We start from the raw sequence: 26,963 nt of genomic DNA, 5'->3' as shown, positions 1-26,963 counted from the left end.
AGATACAATAGGGCCTTCGCACTCTCAGTGCTCGGGCCCTAATAATTAAAGCTGCAAGCAGCGTTATGAGGGCCCTCGCACCCCCGGCACGTCGAGCCACTGCCAACACCTCAAACCGGCACGTCCGATGTGATGTCACATTGATGGATTTCATGCTTTTAATCACCAGCTAACATTTCATCTTATTCAACCAGGATTATAGTCATGCCACTAGGTGGCGCTCTAACCATTATTGACAAATAGCATAACAAACATTTCCAAGCTCGAGTCTCATCACACCTGCGACCTTTGGGAGAGATTGGACATTGTGTTTTTTAGTGACAGCAGATTACTGCTTTTTGCGAGTGATTGAAACTCTACGTGCCGCCATGACCACCCCGTTTCCCTGAACGGAAAAAGCTTCGCAATTTAACATCACAAAGGCCTTTAGATTCTACACACTGAAGAATGGTTCAATATGATGAAATCCCTTGGAGGAGTTCGTCAAAGTATGAGGCCTGAAAAGGGGGGAAAATGTCATCAAAATTACACATTAATTTTAAAATGGCTGACTTCCTGTTGGATTTGGGATATTGCTCCAAGAGACTTTTTTGTACATCTTGATATCTTACACAAGCTTACCAAGTGTCAGACTCATAGATGAAACACAGAGCAGGGGCTGATGTTTTGAAATATTGTAGGGGGCGCTGTGGAGCCATTTTGCGCTATTCAAGGAAAATGGTTACATAACAACAATGCCTTCATCCATTTGGAGGTGTGTGCCAAATTTCAAGCCTCTATAAACTTTCCAAGCCCCTCAAAAGCCACTTCATCTTTCATGATGAACCGCGTTGCCACCAGGGTGCGCCGTTCAGTTTAAAGTCACAATTTTTGCACTGAAGCATCACGAGGGACTGATGGTGATATTCACCGCTTTTGAGGTGGCCACGATCAACCTGTGAAAATCAGTACAACAAAGTTAAAGCCATGACATTTCCTGTTGCCACTAGGTGGCGCTGTCCGTATTTCCTACAATGGGCACATCAATCTGTTCAGGGCGGGTCTGACATCATGCCTGTAAAGTCTGGTACTGATCAGACTGGATTTCATTGAGTTATACTAATTTGTTTCTTCATGGCGTGACATCAAAGTTCGCCATGCTGCTGGGGTCACACCCTTTCGCGAAAACTCACAGTTTTCACTGTAACCCAAGACCAACTCCTTAAGGCTTTCCTGGAGAAATTTGAGGCTGCAGATGTCACCCATCACTATACTGTACCCCAAAGTGTAAAACATGACATTTCCTGTTCCCACTAGGTGGCGCTGTCCTTGATGTCAAATATGGCAGTTGAAATATGTTCAGGGGTGGAGCCTTATCATATGTGTTCACTTTGGTCAAGGTCAGAAAATGTATGACAAAATGAGAGGCAATAAGATTTTCATGGCGAGTCATCGAAATTCGCCATGGCGCCACGGCCTCATAGTATTGTGAAAACTCAAAAGCTCCGCAATTTAACATGGCACAAGGGTGTAGTTGACACTGTCCAAATTTGAAGGTTATGAAATGAAACCCCAAGGAGGAGTTCGCAAAAGTTCGAGGCATGGAAATGGCAAAATTAGAGCCAAAATGTCACCTTCTCTTCCAAATGGCGGACTTCCTGTTGGGTTTGCGTCAATGGGCCCACAGACTTTTTTGTTCGTCTTGGCATGATACACATGTGTGCCAAATTTCATACATGTAGCTCAAACCATGTGGTCGTAGGGCTGCATTTAACAAGGCATAGGTGGCGCTGTAGAGCCATTTCCCAGTGCTCATATGTAAAACCATTAAAATACAAAATTTTTCACCAGACCTGGCATGTGTGCAAAATTTCATGAGTTTTTGAGCATGTTTAGGCCCTCAAAAAGGCCCTTGTTTGGGGTGAATAATAATAATAATAATAATAATAATAATAATAATAATAATAATAATAATAATAATAAGAAACGGAGCAGATACAATAGGGCCTTCGCACTCTCGGTGCTCGGGCCCTAATTAAAGCTGCAAGCAGCGTTATGAGGGCCCTCGCACCCCCGGCACGTCGAGCTACTGCCAACACCTCAAACCGGCACGTCCGATGTGATGTCACATTGATGGATTTCATGCTTTTAATCACCAGCTAACATTTCATCTTATTCAACCAGGATTATAGTCATGCCACTAGGTGGCGCTCTAACTATTATTGACAAATAGCATAACAAACATTTCCAAGCTCGAGTCTCATCACACCTGCGACCTTTGGGAGAGATTGGACATTGTGTTTTTTAGTGACAGCAGATTACTGCTTTTTGCGAGTGATTGAAACTCTACGTGCCGCCATGACCACCCCGTTTCCCTGAACGGAAAAAGCTTCGCAATTTAACATCACAAAGGTCTTTAGATTCTACACACTGAAGAATGCTTCAATATGATGAAATCCCTTGGAGGAGTTCGTCAAAGTATGAGGCCTGAAAAGGGGGGAAAATGTCATCAAAATTACACATTAATTTTAAAATGGCTGACTTTCTGTTGGATTTGGGATATTGCTCCAAGAGACTTTTTTGTACATCTTGATATCTTACACAAGCTTACCAAGTGTCAGACTCATAGATGAAACACAGAGCAGGGGCTGATGTTTTGAAATATTGTAGGGGGCGCTGTGGAGCCATTTCGCGCTATTCAATGAAAATGATCACATGCCAACAAAGCGTTCATCCATTTGGAGGTGTGTGCCAAATTTCAAGCCTCTATAAACTTTCCAAGCCCCTCAAAAGCCACTTCATCTTTCATGGTGAACCGCGTTACCACCAGGGTGCGCCGTTCAGTTTAAAGTCACAATTTTTGCACTGAAGCATCACGAGGGACTGATGTTGATATTCACCGCTTTTGAGGTGGCCACGATGAACCTGTGAAAATCAGTACAACAAAATTAAAGCCATGACATTTCCTGTTGCCACTAGGTGGCGCTGTCCGTATTTCCGACAATGGGCACATCAATCTGTTCAGGGCGGGTCTGACATCATGCCTGTAAAGTCTGGTACTGATCAGACTGGATTTCATTGAGTTATACTAATTTGTTTCTTCATGGCGTGACATCAAAGTTCGCCATGCTGCTGGGGTCACACCCTTTCGTGAAAAGTCACAGTTTTCACTGTAACCCAAGACCAACTCCTTAAGGCTTTCCTGGAGAAATTTGAGGCTGCAGATGTCACCCATCACAATACTGTACCCCAAAGTGTAAAACATGACATTTCCTGTTCCCACTAGGTGGCGCTGTACCTGGTGTCAAATATGGCAGTTGAAATATGTTCAGGGGTGGAACCTTATCATATGTGTTCACTTTGGTCAAGGTCAGAAAATGTATGACAAAATGAGAGGCAATAAGATTTTCATGGCGAGTCATCGAAATTCGCCATGGCGCCACGGCCTCATAGTATTGTGAAAACTCAAAAGCTCCGCAATTTAACATGGCACAAGGGTGTAGTTGACACTGACCAAATATGAAGGTTATGAAATCAAACCCCAAGGAGGAGTTCGCAAAAGTTCGAGGCATGGAAATGGCAAAATTAGAGCCAAAATGTCACCTTCTCTTCCAAATGGCGGACTTCCTGTTGGGTTTGCGTCAATGGGCCCACAGACTTTTTTGTTCGTCTTGGCATGATACATATGTGTGCCAAATTTCATACATGTAGCTCAAACGATGTGGTCGTAGGGCTGCATTTAACAAGGCATAGGTGGCGCTGTAGAGCCATTTCCCAGTGCTCATATGTAAAACCATTAAAATACAAAATTTTTCACCAGACCTGGCATGTGTGCAAAATTTCATGAGTTTTTGAGCATGTTTAGGCCCTCAAAAAGGCCCTTGTTTCGCCTGAATAATAATAATAATTAAAGCTGCAAGCAGCGTTATGAGGGCCCTCGCACCCCCGGCACGTCGAGCCACGCCCAACACCTAAAACCAGCACCTCCGATCTGATGTCACATTGATGGAATTCATGCATTTAACCACCAGCTAACATTTCAACTCATTCATTCATGATTAGTTAGTCGTTCCACTAGGTGGCGCTCTAACCATTATGCACAAATGGCATAACAAACATTTCCAAGCTCGAGTCTCATCACACCTGAGACGTTTGGGAGAGATTGGACATTGTGTTTTTAGTGACAGCAGATTACTGCTTTTTGCGAGTGATTGAAACTCTACGTGCCGCCATGACCACCCCGTTTCCCTGAACGGAAAAAGCTTCGCAATTTAACATCACAAAGGTCTTTAGATTCTACACACTGAAGAATGCTTCAATATGATGAAATCCCTTGGAGGAGTTCGTCAAAGTATGAGGCCTGAAAAGGGGGGAAAATGTCATCAAAATTACACATTAATTTTAAAATGGCTGACTTCCTGTTGGATTTGGGATATTGCTCCAAGAGACTTTTTTGTACATCTTGATATCTTACACAAGCTTACCAAGTGTCAGACTCATAGATGAAACACAGAGCAGGGGCTGATGTTTTGAAATATTGTAGGGGGCGCTGTGGAGCCATTTTGCGCTATTCAAGGAAAATGGTTACATAACAACAATGCCTTCATCCATTTGGAGGTGTGTGCCAAATTTCAAGCCTCTATAAACTTTCCAAGCCCCTCAAAAGCCACTTCATCTTTCATGATGAACCGCGTTGCCACCAGGGTGCGCCGTTCAGTTTAAAGTCACAATTTTTGCACTGAAACATCACGAGGGACTGATGTTGATATTCACCGCTTTTGAGGTGGCCACGATGAACCTGTGAAAATCAGTACAACAAAGTGTAAGAGATGACATTTCCTGTTGCCACTAGGTGGCGCTGTCCGTATTTCCGACAATGGGCACATCAATCTGTTCAGGGCGGGTCTGACATCATGCCTGTAAAGTCTGGTACTGATCAGACTGGATTTCATTGAGTTATACTAATTTGTTTCTTCATGGCGTGACATCAAAGTTCGCCATGCTGCTGGGGTCACACCCTTTCGCGAAAACTCACAGTTTTCACTGTAACCCAAGACCAACTCCTTAGGGCTTTCCTGGAGAAATTTGAGGCTGCAGGTGTCACCCATCACTATACTGTACCCCAAAGTGTAAAACATGACATTTCCTGTTCCCACTAGGTGGCGCTGTCCCTGGTGTCAAATATGGCAGTTGAAATATGTTCAGGGGTGGAGCCTTATCATATGTGTTCACTTTGGTCAAGGTCAGAAAATGTATGACAAAATGAGAGGCAATAAGATTTTCATGGCGAGTCATCGAAATTCGCCATGGCGCCACGGCCTCATGGTATTGTGAAAACTCAAAAGCTCCGCAATTTAACATGGCACAAGGGTGTAGTTGACACTGACCAAATATGAAGATTATGAAATGAAACCCCAAGGAGGAGTTCGTTAAAGTTCGAGGCATGGAAATGGCAAAATTAGAGCCAAAATGTCACCTTCTCTTCCAAATGGCGGACTTCCTGTTGGGTTTGCGTCAATGGGCCCACAGACTTTTTTGTTCGTCTTGGCATGATACACATGTGTGCCAAATTTCATACATGTAGCTCAAACGATGTGGTCGTAGGGCTGCATTTAACAAGGCATAGGTGGCGCTGTAGAGCCATTTCCCAGTGCTCATATGTAAAACCATTAAAATACAAAATTTTTCACCAGACCTGGCATGTGTGCAAAATTTCATGAGTTTTTGAGCATGTTTAGGCCCTCAAAAAGGCCCTTGTTTGGGGTGAATAATAATAATAATAATAATAATTAAAGCTGCAAGCAGCGTTATGAGGGCCCTCGCACCCCCGGCGCGTGGAGCCACGCCCAACACCTAAAACCAGCACCTCCGATCTGATGTCACATTGATGTAATTCATGCATTTAACCACCAGCTAACAATTCATCTCATTCAATCATGATTATAGTTGTCCCACTAGGTGGCGCTCTAACCATTACTGACAAATGGCATAACAAACATTTCCAAGCTCGAGTCTCATCACGCCTGCGACCTTTGGGAGAGATTGAACATTTTGATTTTGAGTGACAGCAGATTACTGCTTTTTGGCGAGTGATTGAAACTCCACGTGCCGCCATGACCACCCCATTTCCCTTAATGTAAAAAGCTTCGCAATTTAACATCACAAAGGTCTTTAGATTCCTCACACTGGAGATTGGTTCAATCTGATGAAATCCCTTGGAGGAGTTCGTCAAAGTATGAAGCCTGAAAAGAGGGGAAAATGTCGCCAAAATTGCACATTAATTTTAAAATGGCTGACTTCCTGTTGGATTTGGGATATTGCTCCAAGAGACTTTTTTGTACATCTTGATATCTCCTATAAGCCTACCAGGTTTCAGATTCATACATAAAACACAGAGCTGGGGCTGATGTTTTGAAATTTTGTAGGGGGCGCTGTGGAGCCATTTTGGGATATTCAATGAAAATGATCACATGACAACAAAGCCTTCATCACATTGGAGGTGTGTGCCAAATTTCAAGCCTCTATAAACTTGCCAAGACCCTCAAAAGCCACTTCATCTTTCATGGTGAACAGCGTTGCCACCAGGGTGCGCCGTTCAGTTTAAAGTCAAAATGTTTGCACTGAAGCATCACGAGGGACTGATGATGATATTCACCGCTTTTGAGGTGGCCACGATGAACCTGTGAAAATCAGTACAACAAAATTAAAGCCATGACATTTCCTGTTGCCACTAGGTGGCGCTGTCCGTATTTCCGACAATGGGCACGTCAATCTGTTCAGGGCGGGTCTGACATCATGCCTGTAAAGTCTGGTACTGATCAGACTGGATTTCATTGAGTTATACTAATTTGTTTCTTCATGGCGTGACATCAAAGTTCGCCATGCTGCTGGGGTCACACCCTTTCGCGAAAACTCACAGTTTTCACTGTAACCCAAGACCAACTCCTTAAGGCTTTCCTGGAGAAATTTGAGGCTGCAGATGTCACCCATCACTATACTGTACCCCAAAGTGTAAAACATGACATTTCCTGTTCCCACTAGGTGGCGCTGTCCTTGATGTCAAATATGGCAGTTGAAATATGTTCAGGGGTGGAGCCTTATCATATGTGTTCACTTTGGTCAAGGTCAAAAAATGTATGACAAAATGAGAGGCAATAAGATTTTCATGGCGAGTCATCGAAATTCGCCATGGCGCCACGGCGTCACCGTATTGTGAAAACTCAAAAGCTCCGCAATTTAACATGGCCCAGGTGTGTAGTTGACACTGTCCAAAGATGAAGCTTATACAACCAAATCCCAAGGAGGAGTTCGAAAAAGTTCGAGGCATGGAAATGGCAAAATTAGAGCCAAAATGTCACCTTCTCTTCCAAATGGCGGACTTCCTGTTGGGTTTGCGTCAATAGGCCCACAGACTTTTTTGTTCGTCTTGGCATGATACACATGTGTGCCAAATTTCATACATGTAGCTCAAACCATGTGGTCGTAGGGCTGCATTTAACAAGGCATAGGTGGCGCTGTAGAGCCATTTCCCAGTGCTCATATGTAAAACCATTAAAATACAAAATTTTTCACCAGACCTGGCATGTGTGCAAAATTTCATGAGTTTTTGAGCATGTTTAGGCCCTCAAAAAGGCCCTTGTTTGGGGTGAATAATAATAATAATAATTAAAGCTGCAAGCAGCGTTATGAGGGCCCTCGCACCCCCGGCGCGTCGAGCCACGCCCAACACCTAAAACCAGCACATCCGATCTGATGTCACATTGATGGAATTCATGCATTTAACCACCAGCTAACATTTCAACTCATTCATTCATGATTAGTTAGTCGTTCCACTAGGTGGCACTCTAACCATTATGTACAAATGGCATAACAAACACTTCCAAGCTCGAGTCTCATCACACCTGAGACGTTTGGGAGAGATTGGACATTGTGTTTTTGAGTGACAGCAGATTACTGCTTTTTGGCGAGTGATTCAAACTCTAAGTGCCGCCATAACCACCCCGTTTCCCTGGACGTAAAAAGCTTCGCAATTTAACAACACAAAGGTCTTTAGATTCCACACACTGGAGAATGGTTCAATATGATGAAATCCCTTGGAGGAGTTCGTCAAAGTATGAAGCCTGAAAAGAGGGGAAAATGTTGCCAAAATTACACATTAATTTTAAAATGGCTGACTTCCTGTTGGATTTGGGATATTGCTCCAAGAGACTTTTTTGTACATCTTGATATCTCCTATAAGCCTACCAGGTTTCAGACTCATACATAAAACACAGAGCTGGGGCTGATGTTTTGAAATTTTGTAGGGGGCGCTGTGGAGCCATTTTGGGATATTCAATGAAAATGATCAGATGACAACAAAGCCTTCGTCACATTGGAGGTGTGTGCCAAATTTCAAGCCTCTATAAACTTGCCAAGACCCTCAAAAGCCACTTCATCTTTCATGGTGAACAGCGTTGCCACCAGGGTGCGCCGTTCAGTTTAAAGTCACAATTTTTGCACTGAAGCATCATGAGGGACTGATGGTGATATTCACCGCTTTTGAGGTGGCCACGATGAACCTGTGAAAATCAGTACAACAAAATTAAAGCCATGACATTTCCTGTTGCCACTAGGTGGCGCTGTCCGTATTCCCGACAATGGGCACATCAATCTGTTCAGGGCGGGTCTGACATCATGCCTGTAAAGTCTGGTACTGATCAGGCTGGATTTCATTGAGTTATACTAATTTGTTTCTTCATGGCGTGACATCAAAGTTCGTCATGCCGCTGGGGTCACACCCTTTTGCGAAAAGTCACAGTTTTCACTGTAACCCAAGACCAACTCCTTAAGGCTTTCCTGGAGAAATTTGAGGCTGCAGATGTCACCCATCACTATACTGTACCCCAAAGTGTAAAACATGACATTTCCTGTTCCCACTAGGTGGCGCTGTCCTTGAGGTCAAATATGGCAGTTGAAATATGTTCAGGGGTGGAGCCTTATCATATGTGTTCACTTTGGTCAAGGTCAGAAAATGTATGACAAAATGAGAGGCAATAAGATTTTCATGGCGAGTCATCGAAATTCGCCATGGCGCCACGGCCTCATAGTATTGTGAAAACTCAAAAGCTCCGCAATTCAACATGGCCCAGGTGTGTAGTTGACACTGACCAAAGATGAAGCTTATAGGACCAAATCCCAAGGAGGAGTTCGCAAAAGTTCGAGGCATGGAAATGGCAAAATTAGAGCCAAAATGTCACCTTCTCTTCCAAATGGCGGACTTCCTGTTGGGTTTGCATCAATGGGCCCACAGACTTTTTTGTTCGACTCGGCATGATACACATGTGTGCCAAATTTCATACATGTAGCTGAAACGATGTGGTCGTAGGGCTGCATTTAACAAGGCATAGGTGGCGCTGTAGAGCCATTTCCCAGTGCTCATATGTAAAACCATTAAAATACAAAATTTTTCACCAGACCTGGCATGTGTGCAAAATTTCATGAGTTTTTGAGCATGTTTAGGCCCTCAAAAAGGCCCTTGTTTTGCCTGAATAATAATAATAATAATAATAATAATAATAATAATAATAATAAGAAACGGAGCAGATACAATAGGGCCTTCGCACTCTCGGTGCTCGGGCCCTAATTAAAGCTGCAAGCAGCGTTATGAGGGCCCTCGCACCCTGGCGTGTCGAGCCACGCCCAACACCTAAAACTAGCACGTCCAATGTGATGTCACATTGATGGAATTCATGCATTTAACCACCAGCTAACATTTCATCTCATTGAACCATGATTATAGTCGTCCCACTAGGTGGCGCTCTAACTATTACTGACAAATGGCATAACAAACATTTCCGAGCTCGAGTCTCATCACACCTGCGACGTTTGGGAGAGATTGGATATTGTGTTTTTGAGTGACAGCAGATTACTGCTTTTTGGCGAGTGATTGAAACTCTAAGTGCCGCCATAACCACCCCGTTTCCCTGAACGTAAAAAGCTTCGCAATTTAACATCACAAAGGTCTTTAGATTCCACAAACTTCAGATCGGTCCAATCTGATGAAATCCCTTGGAGGAGTTCGTCAAAGTATGAAGCCTGAAAAGAGGGGAAAATGTCGCCAAAATTACACATTAATTTTAAAATGGCTGACTTCCTGTTGGATTTGGGATATTGCTCCAAGAGACTTTTTTGTACATCTTAATATCTTCCATGAGCTTACCAAGTTTCAGACTCATAGATAAAACACAGAGCAGGGGCTGATATTTTGAAACTTTTTAGGGGGCGCTGTGGAGCAATTTCGCGCTATTCAATGAAAATGATCACATGACAACAAAGCCTTCATCCATTTGGGGGTGTGTGCCAAATTTCAAGCCTCTATAAACTTTCCAAGCCCCTCAAAAGCCACTTCATCTTTCATGTTGAACCGCGTTGCCACCAGGGTGCGCCGTTCAGTGTAAAGTCACAATTTTTGCACTGAAGCATCACGAGGGACTGATGGTGATATTCACCGCTTTTGAGGTGGCCACGATGAACCTGTGAAAATCAGTACAACAAAATTAAAGCCATGACATTTCCTGTGGCCACTAGGTGGCGCTGTCCGTATTTCCGACAATGGGCACGTCAATCTGTTCAAGGCGGGTCTGACATCATGCCTGTAAAGTCTGGTACTGATCAGACTGGATTTCATTGAGTTATACTAATTTGTTTCTTCATGGCGTGACATCAAAGTTCGCCATGCTACTGGGGTCACACCCTTTTGCGAAAAGTCACAGTTTTCACTGTAACCCAAGACCAACTCCTTAAGGCTTTCCTGGAGAAATTTGAGGCTGCAGGTGTCACCCATCACTATACTGTACCCCAAAGTGTAAAACATGACATTTCCTGTTCCCACTAGGTGGCGCTGTCCCTGGTGTCAAATATGGCAGTTGAAATATGTTCAGGGGTGGAGCCTTATCATATGTGTTCACTTTGGTCAAGGTCAGAAAACGTATGACAAAATGAGAGGCAATAAGATTTTCATGGCGAGTCATCGAAATTCGCCATGGCGCCACGGCCTCATAGTATTGTGAAAACTCAAAAGCTCCGCAATTTAACATGGCACAAGGGTGTAGTTGACACTGTCCAAATTTGAAGGTTATGAAATGAAACCCCAAGGAGGAGTTCGCAAAAGTTCGAGGCATGGAAATGGCAAAATTAGAGCCAAAATGTCACCTTCTCTTCCAAATGGCGGACTTCCTGTTGGGTTTGCATCAATGGGCCCACTGACTTTTTTGTTCGTCTTGGCATGATACACATGTGTGCCAAATTTCATACATGTAGCTCAAACCATGTGGTCGTAGGGCTGCATTTAACAAGGCATAGGTGGCGCTCTAGAGCCATTTCCCAGTGCTCATATGTAAAACCATTAAAATACAAAATTTTTCACCAGACCTGGCATGTGTGCAAAATTTCATGAGTTTTTGAGCATGTTTAGGCCCTCAAAAAGGCCCTTGTTTGGGGTGAATAATAATAATAATAATAATAATAATAATAATTAAAGCTGCAAGCAGCGTTATGAGGGCCCTCGCACCCCCGGCACGTCGAGCCACTGCCAACACCTCAAACCGGCACGTCCGATGTGATGTCACATTGATGGATTTCATGCTTTTAATCACCAGCTAACATTTCATCTTATTCAACCAGGATTATAGTCATGCCACTAGGTGGCGCTCTAACCATTATTGACAAATAGCATAACAAACATTTCCAAGCTCGAGTCTCATCACACCTGCGACCTTTGGGAGAGATTGGACATTGTGTTTTTTAGTGACAGCAGATTACTGCTTTTTGCGAGTGATTGGAACTCTACGTGCCGCCATGACCACCCCGTTTCCCTGAACGGAAAAAGCTTCGCAATTTAACATCACAAAGGTCTTTAGATTCTACACACTGAAGAATGCTTCAATATGATGAAATCCCTTGGAGGAGTTCGTCAAAGTATGAGGCCTGAAAAGGGGGGAAAATGTCATCAAAATTACACATTAATTTTAAAATGGCTGACTTCCTGTTGGATTTGGGATATTGCTCCAAGAGACTTTTTTGTACATCTTGATATCTTACACAAGCTTACCAAGTGTCAGACTCATAGATGAAACACAGAGCAGGGGCTGATGTTTTGAAATATTGTAGGGGGCGCTGTGGAGCCATTTTGCGCTATTCAAGGAAAATGGTTACATAACAACAATGCCTTCATCCATTTGGAGGTGTGTGCCAAATTTAAAGCCTCTATAAACTTTCCAAGCCCCTCAAAAGCCACTTCATCTTTCATGATGAACCGCGTTGCCACCAGGGTGCGCCGTTCAGTTTAAAGTCACAATTTTTGCACTGAAGCATCACGAGGGACTGATGGTGATATTCACCGCTTTTGAGGTGGCCACGATCAACCTGTGAAAATCAGTACAACAAAGTGTAAGACATGACATTTCCTGTTGCCACTAGGTGGCGCTGTCCGTATTTCCGACAATGGGCACATCAATCTGTTCAGGGCGGGTCTGACATCATGCCTGTAAAGTCTGGTACTGATCAGACTGGATTTCATTGAGTTATACTAATTTGTTTCTTCATGGCGTGACATCAAAGTTCGCCATGCTGCTGGGGTCACACCCTTTTGCGAAAACTCACAGTTTTCACTGTAACCCAAGACCAACTCCTTAAGGCTTTCCTGGAGAAATTTGAGGCTGCAGATGTCACCCATCACTATACTGTACCCCAAAGTGTAAAACATGACATTTCCTGTTCCCACTAGGTGGCGCTGTCCTTGATGTCAAATATGGCAGTTGAAATATGTTCAGGGGTGGAGCCTTATCATATGTGTGCTCTTTGGTCCAGATCGGAACATGTATGACAGAATGAGAGGCAATAAGATTTTCATGGCGAGTCATCGAAATTCGCCATGGCGCCACGGCCTCATAGTATTGTGAAAACTCAAAAGCTCCGCAATTTAACATGGCACAAGGGTGTAGTTGACACTGTCCAAATTTGAAGGTTATGAAATGAAACCCCAAGGAGGAGTTCGCAAAAGTTCGAGGCATGGAAATGGCAAAATTAGAGCCAAAATGTCACCTTCTCTTCCAAATGGCGGACTTCCTGTTGGGTTTGCGTCAATGGGCCCACAGACTTTTTTGTTCGTCTTGGCATGATACACATGTGTGCCAAATTTCATACATGTAGCTCAAACCATGTGGTCGTAGGGCTGCATTTAACAAGGCATAGGTGGCGCTGTAGAGCCATTTCCCAGTGCTCATATGTAAAACCATTAAAATACAAAATTTTTCACCAGACCTGGCATGTGTGCAAAATTTCATGAGTTTTTGAGCATGTTTAGGCCCTCAAAAAGGCCCTTGTTTGGGGTGAATAATAATAATAATAATAATAATAATAATAATAATAAGAAACGGAGCAGATACAATAGGGCCTTCGCACTCTCGGTGCTCGGGCCCTAATTAAAGCTGCAAGCAGCGTTATGAGGGCCCTCGCACCCCCGGCACGTCGAGCCACTGCCAACACCTCAAACCGGCACGTCCGATGTGATGTCACATTGATGGATTTCATGCTTTTAATCACCAGCTAACATTTCATCTTATTCAACCAGGATTATAGTCATGCCACTAGGTGGCGCTCTAACCATTATTGACAAATAGCATAACAAACATTTCCAAGCTCGAGTCTCATCACACCTGCGACCTTTGGGAGAGATTGGACATTGTGTTTTTTAGTGACAGCAGATTACTGCTTTTTGCGAGTGATTGAAACTCTACGTGCCGCCATGACCACCCCGTTTCCCTGAACGGAAAAAGCTTCGCAATTTAACATCACAAAGGTCTTTAGATTCTACACACTGAAGAATGCTTCAATATGATGAAATCCCTTGGAGGAGTTCGTCAAAGTATGAGGCCTGAAAAGGGGAGAAAATGTCATCAAAATTACACATTAATTTTAAAATGGCTGACTTCCTGTTGGATTTGGGATATTGCTCCAAGAGACTTTTTTGTACATCTTGATATCTTACACAAGCTTACCAAGTGTCAGACTCATAGATGAAACACAGAGCAGGGGCTGATGTTTTGAAATATTGTAGGGGGCGCTGTGGAGCCATTTCGCGCTATTCAATGAAAATGATCACATGCCAACAAAGCGTTCATCCATTTGGAGGTGTGTGCCAAATTTCAAGCCTCTATAAACTTTCCAAGCCCCTCAAAAGCCACTTCATCTTTCATGGTGAACCGCGTTACCACCAGGGTGCGCCGTTCAGTTTAAAGTCACAATTTTTGCACTGAAGCATCACGAGGGACTGATGTTGATATTCACCGCTTTTGAGGTGGCCACGATGAACCTGTGAAAATCAGTACAACAAAATTAAAGCCATGACATTTCCTGTTGCCACTAGGTGGCGCTGTCCGTATTTCCGACAATGGGCACATCAATCTGTTCAGGGCGGGTCTGACATCATGCCTGTAAAGTCTGGTACTGATCAGACTGGATTTCATTGAGTTATACTAATTTGTTTCTTCATGGCGTGACATCAAAGTTCGCCATGCTGCTGGGGTCACACCCTTTCGTGAAAAGTCACAGTTTTCACTGTAACCCAAGACCAACTCCTTAAGGCTTTCCTGGAGAAATTTGAGGCTGCAGATGTCACCCATCACAATACTGTACCCCAAAGTGTAAAACATGACATTTCCTGTTCCCACTAGGTGGCGCTGTACCTGGTGTCAAATATGGCAGTTGAAATATGTTCAGGGGTGGAGCCTTATCATATGTGTTCACTTTGGTCAAGGTCAGAAAATGTATGACAAAATGAGAGGCAATAAGATTTTCATGGCGAGTCATCGAAATTCGCCATGGCGCCACGGCCTCATAGTATTGTGAAAACTCAAAAGCTCCGCAATTTAACATGGCACAAGGGTGTAGTTGACACTGACCAAATATGAAGGTTATGAAATCAAACCCCAAGGAGGAGTTCGCAAAAGTTCGAGGCATGGAAATGGCAAAATTAGAGCCAAAATGTCACCTTCTCTTCCAAATGGCGGACTTCCTGTTGGGTTTGCGTCAATGGGCCCACAGACTTTTTTGTTCGTCTTGGCATGATACATATGTGTGCCAAATTTCATACATGTAGCTCAAACGATGTGGTCGTAGGGCTGCATTTAACAAGGCATAGGTGGCGCTCTAGAGCCATTTCCCAGTGCTCATATGTAAAACCATTAAAATACAAAATTTTTCACCAGACCTGGCATGTGTGCAAAATTTCATGAGTTTTTGAGCATGTTTAGGCCCTCAAAAAGGCCCTTGTTTCGCCTGAATAATAATAATAATAATAATAATAATAATAATAATAATAATAATAAGAAACGGAGCAGATACAATAGGGCCTTCGCACTCTCGGTGCTCGGGCCCTAATAATAATAATAATAATAATAATAATAATAATAAGAAACGGAGCAGATACAATAGGGCCTTCGCACTCTCAGTGCTCGGGCCCTAATAATAATAATAATAATAATAATAATAATAAGAAACGGAGCAGATACAATAGGGCCTTCGCACTGTCAGTGCTCGGGCCCTAATAATAATAATTAAAGCTGCAAGCAGCGTTATGAGGGCCCTCGCACCCCCGGCGCGTCGAGCCACGCCCAACACCTAAAACCAGCACGTCCGATCTGATGTCACATTGATGGAATTCATGCATTTAACCACCAGCTAACATTTCAACTCATTCATTCGTGATTAGTTAGTCGTTCCACTAGGTGGCGCTCTAACCATTACTGACAAATGGCATAACAAACATTTCCTAGCTCGAGTCTCATCACGCCTATGAGCTTTGGGACAGATTGGACATTTTGTTTTTGAGTGACAGCAGATTACTGCTTTTTGGCGAGTGATTGAAACTCTACGTGCCGCCATGACCACCCCGTTTCCCTGAATGTAAAAAGCTTCGCAATTTAACATCACAAAGGTCTTTAGATTCCACAAACTGCAGATCGGTCCAATCTGATGAAATCCCTTGGAGGAGTTCGTCAAAGAACGATGCCTGAAAAGAGGGGAAAATGTTGCCAAAATTGCACATTAATTTTAAAATGGCTGACTTCCTGTTGGATTTGGGATATTGCTCCAAGAGACTTTTTTGTACATCTTGATATCTCCTATAAGCCTACCAGGTTTCAGATTCATACATAAAACACAGAGCTGGGGCTGTGGTTTTGAAATTTTGTAGGGGGCGCTGTGGAGCCATTTTGGGATATTCAATGAAAATGATCACATGACAACAAAGCCATCGTCACATTGGAGGTGTGTGCCAAATTTCAAGCCTCTATAAACTTGCCAAGACCCTCAAAAGCCACTTCATCTTTCATGGTGAACAGCGTTGCCACCAGGGTGCGCCGTTCAGTTTAAAGTCACAATTTTTGCACTAAAGCATCATCAAGGACTGATGGTGATATTCACCGCTTTTGAGGTGGCCACTATGAACCTGTGAAAATCAGTACAACAAAGTGTAAGACATGACATTTCCTCTTCCCACTAGGTGGCGCTCTTCATATTCCTGACAATGGGCACATCAATCTGTTCAGGGCGGGTGTGACATCATGCCTGTAAAGTCTGGTACTGATCAGACTGGATTTCATTGAGTTATACTAATTTGTTTCTTCATGGCGTGACATCAAAGTTCGCCATGCTGCTGGGGTCACACCCTTTCGCGAAAAGTCACAGTTTTCACTGTAACCCAAGACCAACTCCTTAAGGCTTTCCTGGAGAAATTTGAGGCTGCAGATGTCACCCATCACAATACTGTACCCCAAAGTGTAAAACATGACATTTCCTGTTCCCACTAGGTGGCGCTGTCCTTGATGTCAAATATGGCACTTGAAATATGTTCAGGGGTGGAGCCTTATCATATGTGTTCACTTTGGTCAAGGTCAGAAAATGTATGACAAAATGAGAGGCAATAAGATTTTCATGGCGAGTCATCGAAATTCGCCATGGCGCCACAGCCTCATAGTATTGTGAAAACTCAAAAGCTCCGCAATTTAACATGGCACAAGGGTGTAGTTGACACTGTCCAAATTTGAAGCTTATAGGACCAAATGCCAAGGAGGAGTTCGTTAAAGTTCGAGGCATCGAAACGGTAAAATCAGAGCCAAAATGTCACATTCAATCCAAAATGGCGGACTTCCTGTTGGGTTTGCGTCAATGGGCCCACTGACTTTTTTGTTCGTCTTGGCATGATACACATGTGTGCCAAATTTCATACATGTAGCTCAAACGATGTGGTCGTAGGGCTGCATTTAACAAGGCATAGGTGGCGCTGTAGAGCCATTTCCCAGTGCTCATATGTAAAACCATTAAAATACAAAATTTTTCACCAGACCTGGCATGTGTGCAAAATTTCATGAGTTTTTGAGCATGTTTAGGCCCTCAAAAAGGCCCTTGTTTGGGGTGAATAATAATAATAATAATAATAATAATAATTAAAGCTGCAAGCAGCGTTATGAGGGCCCTCGCACCCCATCGCGTCGAGCTACGCCCAACACCTACAACCAGCACCTCCGATCTGATGTCACATTGATGAAATTCATGCATTGAACCACCAGCTAACATTGTATCTCATTCAATCATGATTATAGTCGTCCCACTAGGTGGCGCTCTAACCATTACTGACAAATGGCATAACAAACATTTCCGAGCTCGAGTCTCATCACGCCTGCGACCTTTGGGACATATTGGACATTTTGATTTTGAGTGACAGCAGATTACTGCTTTTTGGCGAGTGACTGAAACTCCACATGCCGCCATGACCACCCCGTTTCCCTGAACGTAAAAACCTTCGCAATTTAACATCACAAAGGTCTTTAGATTCCACACACTGGAGAATGGTTCAATATGATGAAATCCCTTGGAGGAGTTCGTCAAAGTATGAAGCCTGAAAAGAGGGGAAAATGCCGCCAAAATTACACATTAATTTTAAAATGGCTGACTTCCTGTTGGATTTGGGATATTGCTCCAAGAGACTTTTTTGTACATCTTGATATTTTCCATAAGCTTACCAGGTTTCAGACTCATAGATGAAACACAGAGCTGGGGCTGATGTTTTGAAATTTTGTAGGGGGCGCTGTGGAGCAATTTCGCGCTATTCAATGAAAATGATCACATGACAACAAAGCCGACATCCATTTGGAGGTGTGTGCCAAATTTCAAGCCTCTATAAACTTTCCAAGCCCCTCAAAAGCCACTTCATCTTTCATGGTGAACCGCGTTGCCACCAGGGTGCGCCGTTCAGTTTAAAGTCACAATTTTCGCACTGAAGCATCACGAGGGACTGATGTTGATATTCACCGCTTTTGAGGTGGCCACGATGAACCTGTGAAAATCAGTACAACAAAATTAAAGCCATGACATTTCCTGTTGCCACTAGGTGGCGCTGTCCGTATTTCCGACAATGGGCACATCAATCTGTTCAGGGCGGGTCTGACATCATGCCTGTAAAGTCTGGTACTGATCAGACTGGATTTCATTGAGTTATACTAATTTGTTTCTTCATGGCGTGACATCAAAGTTCGCCATGCTGCTGGGGTCACACCCTTTTGCGAAAAGTCACAGTTTTCACTGTAACCCAAGACCAACTCCTTAAGGCTTTTCTGGAGAAATTTGAGGCTGCAGATGTCACCCATCACTATACTGTACCCCAAAGTGTAAAACATGACATTTCCTGTTCCCACTAGGTGGCGCTGTCCTTGATGTCAAATATGGCAGTTGAAATATGTTCAGGGGTGGAGCCTTATCATATGTGTGCTCTTTGGTCCAGATCGGAACATGTATGACAGAATGAGAGGCAATAAGATTTTCATGGCGAGTCATCAAAATTCGCGATGGCGCCACGGCCTCATACTACTGTGAAAACTCAAAAGCTCCGCAATTTAACATGGCACAAGGGTGTAGTTGACACTGTCCAAATTTGAAGTTTATAGGACCAAATCCCAAGGAGGAGTTCGTTAAAGTACAAGGCATGGAAACGGTAAAATCAGACCCAAAATGTCACCTTCAATCCAAAATGGCGGACTTCCTGTTGGGTTTAGGACATTGCTATAATAGACTTTTTTGTTCGACTCTCAACGTTATATAGGTGTACCGACTTTCAAACTTGTAGGCCATACCCATACCGGGGGCTCGCGTTTTTCATTTTTCTAGGTGGCGCTACTGAGCTAATTTTCCCTGGCCATGTCTAAGAACATTAAAATACGTAAATTTTCACCAGACCTGACGCGTGTGCAAAATTTCATGAGTTTTCGAGCATGTTTAGGCCCTCAAACGGCCAATTCATTTGCCGGAATAATAATAATAATAATAATAATAATAATAATAATAATAAACAGAGCAATTACAATAGGGCCTTCGCACTGTCAGTGCTCGGGCCCTAATAATAAGAAACGGAGCAGATACAATAGGGCCTTCGCACTCTCGGTGCTCGGGCCCTAATAAGAAACGGAGCAGATACAATAGGGCCTTCGCACTCTCAGTGCTCGGGCCCTAATAATAATAATTAAAGCTGCAAGCAGCGTTATGAGGGCCCTCGCACCCCCGGCGCGTCGAGCCACGCCCAACACCTAAAACCAGCACCTCCGATCTGATGTCACATTGATGGAATTCATGCATTTAACCACCAGCTAACATTTCAACTCATTCATTCATGATTTGTTAGTCGTTCCACTAGGTGGCGCTCTAACCCTTATGCACAAATGGCATAACAAACATTTCCGAGCTCGAGTCTCATCACGCCTATGAGCTTTGGGAGAGATTGGACATTGTGTTTTTGAGTGACAGCAGATTACTGCTTTTTGGCAAGTGACTGAAACTCTACGTGCCGCCATGACCACCCCGTTTCCCTGAATGTAAAAAGCTTCGCAATTTAACATCACAAAGGTCTTTAGATTCCACACACAGGAGATTGCATCAATCTGATGAAATCCCTTGGAGGAGTTCGTCAAAGCACGGTGCCTGAAAAGAGGGGAAAATCTTGCCAAAATTGCACATTAATTTTAAAATGGCTGACTTCCTGTTGGATTTGGGATATTGCTCCAAGAGACTTTTTTGTACATCGTGATATCTCCTATAAGCCTACCAGATTTCAGATTCATACATAAAACACAGAGCAGGGGCTGTGGTTTTGAAATTTTGTAGGGGGCGCTGTGGAGCCATTTTGGGATATTCAATGAAAAAAATCACATGACAACAAAGCCTTCATCACATTGGAGGTGTGTGCCAAATTTCAAGCCTCTATAAACTTGCCAAGACCCTCAAAAGCCACTTCATCTTTCATGGTGAACAGCGTTGCCACCAGGGTGCGCCGTTCAGTTTAAAGTCACAATTTTTGCACTGAAGCATCACGAGGGACTGATGGTGATATTCACCGCTTTTGAGGTGGCCACGATCAACCTGTGAAAATCAGTACAACAAAATTAAAGCCATGACATTTCCTGTTGCCACTAGGTGGCGCTGTCCGTATTTCCGACAATGGGCACATCAATCTGTTCAGGGCGGGTCTGACATCATGCCTGTAAAGTCTGGTACTGATCAGACTGGATTTCATTGAGTTATACTAATTTCTTTCTTCATGGCGTGACATCAAAGTTCGCCATGCTGCTGGGGTCACACCCTTTCGCGAAAACTCACAGTTTTCACTGTAACCCAAGACCAACTCCTTAAGGCTTTCCTGGAGAAATTTGAGGCTGCAGATGTCACCCATCACTATACTGTACCCCAAAGTGTAAAACATGACATTTCCTGTTCCCACTAGGTGGCGCTGTCCTTCATGTCAAATATGGCAGTTGAAATATGTTCAGGGGTGGAGCCTTATCATATGTGTTCACAAATTTGAAGCTTATAGGACCAAATCCCAAGGAGGAGTTCGTTAAAGTACAAGGCATGGAAATGGCAAAATTAGAGCCAAAATGTCACCTTCTCTTCCAAATGGCGGACTTCCTGTTGGGTTTGCGTCAATGGGCCCACAGACTTTTTTGTTCGTCTTGGCATGATACACATGTGTGCCAAATTTCATACATGTAGCTCAAACGATGTGGTCGTAGGGCTGCATTTAACAAGGCATAGGTGGCGCTCTAGAGCCATTTCCCAGTGCTCATATGTAAAACCATTAAAATACAAAATTTTTCACCAGACCTGGCATGTGTGCAAAATTTCACGAGTTTTTGAGCATGTTTAGGCCCTCAAAAAGGCCCTTGTTTGGGGTGAATAATAATAATAATAATAATAATAATAATAAGAAACGGAGCAGATACAATAGGGCCTTCGCACTCTCAGTGCTCGGGCCCTAATAATAATAATAATAAGAAACGGAGCAGATACAATAGGGCCTTCGCACTCTCGGTGCTCGGGCCCTAAATAGTCTTAATAAAGCCCCTAAGCATTATATATGGCGAAACATTCCAACAAAACAATCAATAAAATACACATTACACCTCACACTGCGGTAATTGCACTAGAATATCACGCAACACTAGCATATTTACATACAACGAAAATAAACAAAAGAAAACATTTACCTCATTGGCCTCACTCAAAGGGAATAAAACTTTAATCCTTACATCGTGGGGAGGTCCAAAAAAGGCACTCTTTTATTTATCTTACTATTTACTATCTTACTGTGGACGTGCAAACCTCGTGGCTCGTCTCAATTAGCTTGCTGAGTGTGCCAGCCAAAAATACCCTCTTAGCAACAACAGACGGAACTATAGAAAAGGTTCCTATCTAATTGCACAATTAGTAAAAATAACACATTTAAACATATAAATCCAATGAACAAAACATGAATTACTATTGATTTATTTCTTAATATTTCAACTACTAATTGTTTCAACCTTACATATCTAATAAAATGAACTTAAATGCGAGAGTTGCCTATGACGGCAGCTACAACATATGAAAGTGACCCAGATCGGACTTGAAAATGTCGGATTTGTGCTGTTCACACTGTCATACCATAATTGGATATGGGTCGAAGTGTTCTCTTTGGATTAATTGTGCATCTAGGGCTGCAGTCATATCCTCTGAGGAAAGCTGAATTTGTTGTTGAGTTACAAGTCATTGCGAATTGAATATATGACAGTGGTTTGGCATGGAACTGAAGACACGTTTTGCCTTTGTGATGAAATAAATTTACATATTTATAAAATGCTGCAGGTGGCTCTTCTAAATGTTTTGCTGCTCTTTTGTATTTTCAGTTTAACAAATGTTTATTTGCCGTCATGTATTTCAATGCTGCGCCCATTTTTCTTGTACCTCCCCGTAATTTATAACTCATAAGGGAAATGAAAGAACAGCAAAGTGAAAAAGCAAATAAACTTGTGGGAACTGTAGAAAAATATCACTTTTGCAATTTATATTGGATATCAAATATCAGCCCAAAATAAGTTTTCTGAGGTGAAGAAGCAACTTGTACACAAAAGCAAGATTTCAAACTTTATCCAGAAAGTTCTCTGCTTTTTACAGAGGTGCTTCGTGAATATACTGGCTGATAGTAACCTGTGCTTTAGAAAGTAAAGGAAATACATTACATACTGTGAGTCAAGCCACAGAAATGTCCTTGCATTGTGTTCAAGCTGGGGCAGAGGTTAGCAGAGTGCAGTGATGCGATGAGGTGATGAATGGCAGAAAGGACTGTAGTGCTATCATGGCTGAGTGGACAGAGTGATCCTTTATAAGCTAAAGGTTGTTGGTTCAATCCTTGCAGCACCTGTGCCCTGTGAGTTGTTTTACTGAAAGGAAATCTCACTGCTCACTGACTGTATGTAAGAAGGCAAAATCAATATTTTATTAATGATGACCAAAACTACTGTATTCCCATCAGTCTCATCTGGTCTTTGCATTTAGTAAGTAACCAAGTAACACATTAAATTAATACTGAGACACAGTACCTGTCAGACATCAGTTTTCCTTTCTCAATACATGAAATTATAAAGTTAGCATTGTCCTTGTGAGCATATCAGTATGCTAAATTTATCATTTAGCTTAAAGGTCAACTCTACTGCTATTTGGTCTGTTGTAATTCCCCATTTTTTAAATTTTTGTTGTGACTTGTGTCTTCTTCCATTAGCATCCTCAGACCAGGGAAGGGTTTGATAGCAATCTGACTGGAAATAATAAACACAAGGTTAAAATGTATTATTTTGATTAGTCAAGAAAGAATTCAGAAATCTGTTATGTTCCAGAGAGCCAGTTTTTGGTCCATAAATATCTCTTGACAGATCAGTTTCAGAAAATGAAATCCTGTATTTTTAAGACCTACCACCTGAGTTGTCATGCTATCATTTTTTTCTAAAGGAGGTCACTAGGAACAAGGCAGCCCACATGAAAGATAGTTTTAAAAGGCGAGATGAAACACTCCCACCCAAACTGCAGTGTGGTGAAAAGGACAGAGGGCACCAGAGGACACAGTCATCGAATCACTTTCTTCTTTTTATTTTATTTGATATCAAATCTTTGAAGCACTCTAAAGTTGCCTATGGTGAAAGATCCCACAGATCTTGTGTTAAGTTTTGACTTTAATCTTCTAGTCTGTTTCATTTCTTAGAGTCTAAAAGACTCAGGTCAAGTTAAAGCAATGTGTTGAAGGTTGTAAGCAGGGACTCAGTAGCTGCACCTTTATTTTTTAGCAAACAGAATGACTTTGATACATTGGAGAGTTGTCTCAGTTTAACAATTAAGACACAGTATTTCAAAATTAGGCCTTTAAATATTAGAATATTAAGCTAATACATATTTTGTTCGGTTTTGTAGTGTGCACTTAGCCAAAAACCTATAGCCAGGTTTTTATTTACATATTCTGTACTTGCAGACAATTAGGGGATTAAATGCCTGCCTGTTTCCTGCTATGTTTTGTATCTCTTGAAAGATTTCAGAGAGTTATGAATGCTTTATCAACATGGTGCATTGTACTTTTTTCCACATGGCATTCACATCAGCATACTTTTAACTTTTGTTCTATGCAAAATTGCTTCAGTTTACACATATTTAAAATAGACAGCTCATTTCAGATCAATGACATTTCAATTGAATTTAAACCTGGACTTTCCCCCCCCCCCCCCCCCCTTACCCTCAATTTTTTATGTTTGTGCAGTTCTTTGGTGGATTATTTTAAGCATTATATGATTTTAAACATATAGTTAAATCACTGACCCCAAGCTTTCTAGTCCCGTAGGCAACAACTTTACTTTAAACTTTGTTTACTTTAAACACACTGACCTCTCACTCTATATATACAGCACATAGCTTACAGTATATCACTTTATAGCTGTTTCTTTATTTTAGTTAATTTGGCAGAAGCCAGCTCTTATTATTTAGTGCTGGGCTTATTAGTGTCAGAGTGGTGACACAGAAAGATGGAGGACTGGGTGGATTCTGTTTGATTCACCTGGGAAATAATACATTATATTAAACTACCTTTCTGTTCCTTCAGGAGGCTTGCAGAGAGATGTGCAGCGCATCACAGACAATATTACCAGGCTGAGTAAAGGACTTGAACACAGATTGAGGCAGACACAGTATGCAGGGTAACAGTGATGTATGGTAGTCGTAAAACATCTGTCAGATATATAGTGTTATTGCTTGTCTTTGAAAATTACACTGCTAACTGTTCTGATTTGTGGCCCCATATCCAGGAATATCTGTAACTTTGTTAACTGTGAAATAATGCACCCAGTAATATACTGAAACGCATGCCAGCAGAGCAAACACACCCAAAGACGATTTAAAACTAGGTAATTGTCTTCTAATAGGAACATCTGTCTCTATTCATTCTTTATCTGACTGCTTCAGGCTTTTCTTTGTTCCTCCTTTTTTTTCTCCCCCATCCATTAGTTTTCTTTATGTCGCCCTCCTGTCATCTGTATCTGTGTCTGATCAGACCCCGTTGTCAGGAAACTCACTCAAAAGGAGAAGCTTTCCTTGCGAATACAATGTCCCAAGGGATATTTCATACTTCTTTTGCAAAGATATGTGCCACTGCATTTTTTTCTTCCCTGATCACTTAATTAGCTTGCAGTAAGATACAAAAAATTATTTAAATGCTTCACTCATAAATCAGTGAGTATGTATTGTTGGTCTTGGCACTTAGGGGATTTAGAGACTCGATGTAATAACCCAAATGTTTTTGGAATTTTCTGCAAGTTTTATGAATTTACATATGCGGATGGTAGCAAATTAAAGGCAAAAGGCAGAATTAAATGGCAGACAAACATGATGAGTGCAAATGATTGAATGATCATGAAAGTTATGGTAATTACAGGCTATTGCTTTTGTGAGTCACCAGATCTCAAGCCAGCTGAACAGCAACAGGAGGCACATTTGCACACTTTTTTCTTTAAATCAGAAAGCATGTCCTCACAAAAGCCCAAGTTGGAGGGAAGTTTTTGTTTCTGTTACACTACATCATGGGTTATTCTTTAATTTACCATGTTAGTTAACTGATTGTTAAGCTTGTTGTGAGCTGGCTGTGCATATTTTTACCTTTTAGTGTTCTTGATTGTGCTCTTGTCAATTTGTGAGTGTGCTTGTGTATTTATTTGTTTCGTAGTTTCACAGGCACACTGAGGAAATAAATAATACGGTACACATGATCCACTGGTGGTCTGTTTCAGAAACTCATGATCTCCTGGGATTTTTCCACACAACCATCTCTAGAGGTTACAGAGAATGGTATGAAATAGAGAAAATATCTAAACAAAAACGCCAAATGAAATGACCAAACTGGCTGCTCATCCGGTCGGCTAAGAACAGAACACTAATGCTACATTTTGCACAGGCTCATTAAATTAGATGGTGGGAAATTGGAAAAATGGTCACTGGTCAAATGAGTCTCGATTTTTGCTGCACCATTTGTATATTAGGGTCTTAGGAATTTGGTATGAACAACATGAAAGCATAGATCCACCCATCTTGTATCAATTGTTCAGGCTGTTGGTGTTGATAGACTGCTTTCAATAACACATCATGTCACAAAGCTCATCGTTACTGGTTTTTATGACAACAACAATGAGTTCAGTGTACTCACATGGCCTCCACAGTCACCAAATCTGAAACCAATGCAGTACTTTTGGTACGTCCTGGACTCAGACATTCACATAACGGACCAAAATACTTGAGGATCGTGTGGAATCAGTGCCACAGAGGCAGTCCTGAAGGGAGGGGGTCCAACCCCTACTAACAAGTTGTACATAACAAAGAGGCCAGTGAATGTATTTTAACATGCAGTGTCATACTGTCCTTTGAAAATTACAGTTCTTAGACTTGAAACATGGTGTCTTAACATGAAAATATGAAGGAGCAGGCATTCATGACTCTTCCACCAAGCCCTTGATGTGATATGTCAGATATATTTTTCATGGCTGCTTAGCATAGGCATCCTTTTTGTACTTTGATTTGCCTTCTTGATTTTCCATGCCACTGCTAGACCAGACTGGCTCTCACAGAAACGAGCATAAACAATTTCACCACAACAGACCAACAGTTTAACATTATATTGTCACTGAAAACTCAGCTCCCATTTGTAGCTTTTATTCTTATTCTTCAGATTGATCCTACACAAGGTTCTTCAGGATCTGTGGACCTATCAATATGAAAGCATCAGTATGCATATATAGAAAGTCTCGGGTCTCTAGGGTTGTGGAAAAAGTTGAACATTATCAACCTTAATCTTTCTGAATAATCTGTAGTCTCAATCTGTAGCAGGGGTGTGGTCTCTGGCTCCGCTGCTGTGGAGGGGTGGTGCCACTGTGGTTGGCAGGGCAGCTGCTGCCACTCTGTAATCAGTTTTTCCCCTATTTCAGTGATGCAGGGGCTCGAGAGGGGAGCTGAGTCTGGAGTGGAGAAGCAGCTGAAAAGCTGAGCTCCCACCTGAGGCTGCGCGGGGTCCATTCATTTCACACAATGCAACTCAAGATTCTCTTCTGTCTTCTTTTTTT

At 42.3% G+C, this 26,963-nt stretch overlaps 1 protein-coding gene across 3 annotated transcripts in view; it reads left to right on the top strand.

The window, feature by feature from the left end:
* galt (galactose-1-phosphate uridylyltransferase) overlaps nucleotides 1-26,963 on the top strand; it is a 96,681-nt gene that overhangs the window by 68,789 nt on the left and 929 nt on the right. The window contains exons 10-11 of one of the 3 annotated variants that reach the window (XM_085463331.1): nucleotides 24,461-24,554; nucleotides 24,663-26,961. The exons of 1 other annotated variant lie outside the window; for it this stretch is intronic. In XM_085463331.1, coding sequence (XP_085319457.1) covers nucleotides 24,461-24,554; nucleotides 24,663-24,714 — 146 coding nt within the window. In that variant the 3' untranslated portion in view covers nucleotides 24,715-26,961. Of the gene's footprint in view, nucleotides 1-24,460; nucleotides 24,555-24,662; nucleotides 26,962-26,963 lie in introns of those variants that run through there. One more of the 3 variants, XM_085463332.1, reaches the window with a different exon arrangement.

The sequence above is a fragment of the Copadichromis virginalis genome, linkage group LG7 (assembly GCF_057382275.1).
Source record: "Copadichromis virginalis isolate Kocher_CV1m ecotype Utaka linkage group LG7, C_Virginalis_male_GT1.1, whole genome shotgun sequence".
Taxonomy (NCBI): domain Eukaryota; kingdom Metazoa; phylum Chordata; class Actinopteri; order Cichliformes; family Cichlidae; genus Copadichromis; species Copadichromis virginalis.
The sequence above is the reverse complement of the archived record's forward strand: the minus strand, read 5'-3'. Positions and strand labels throughout refer to the sequence as shown.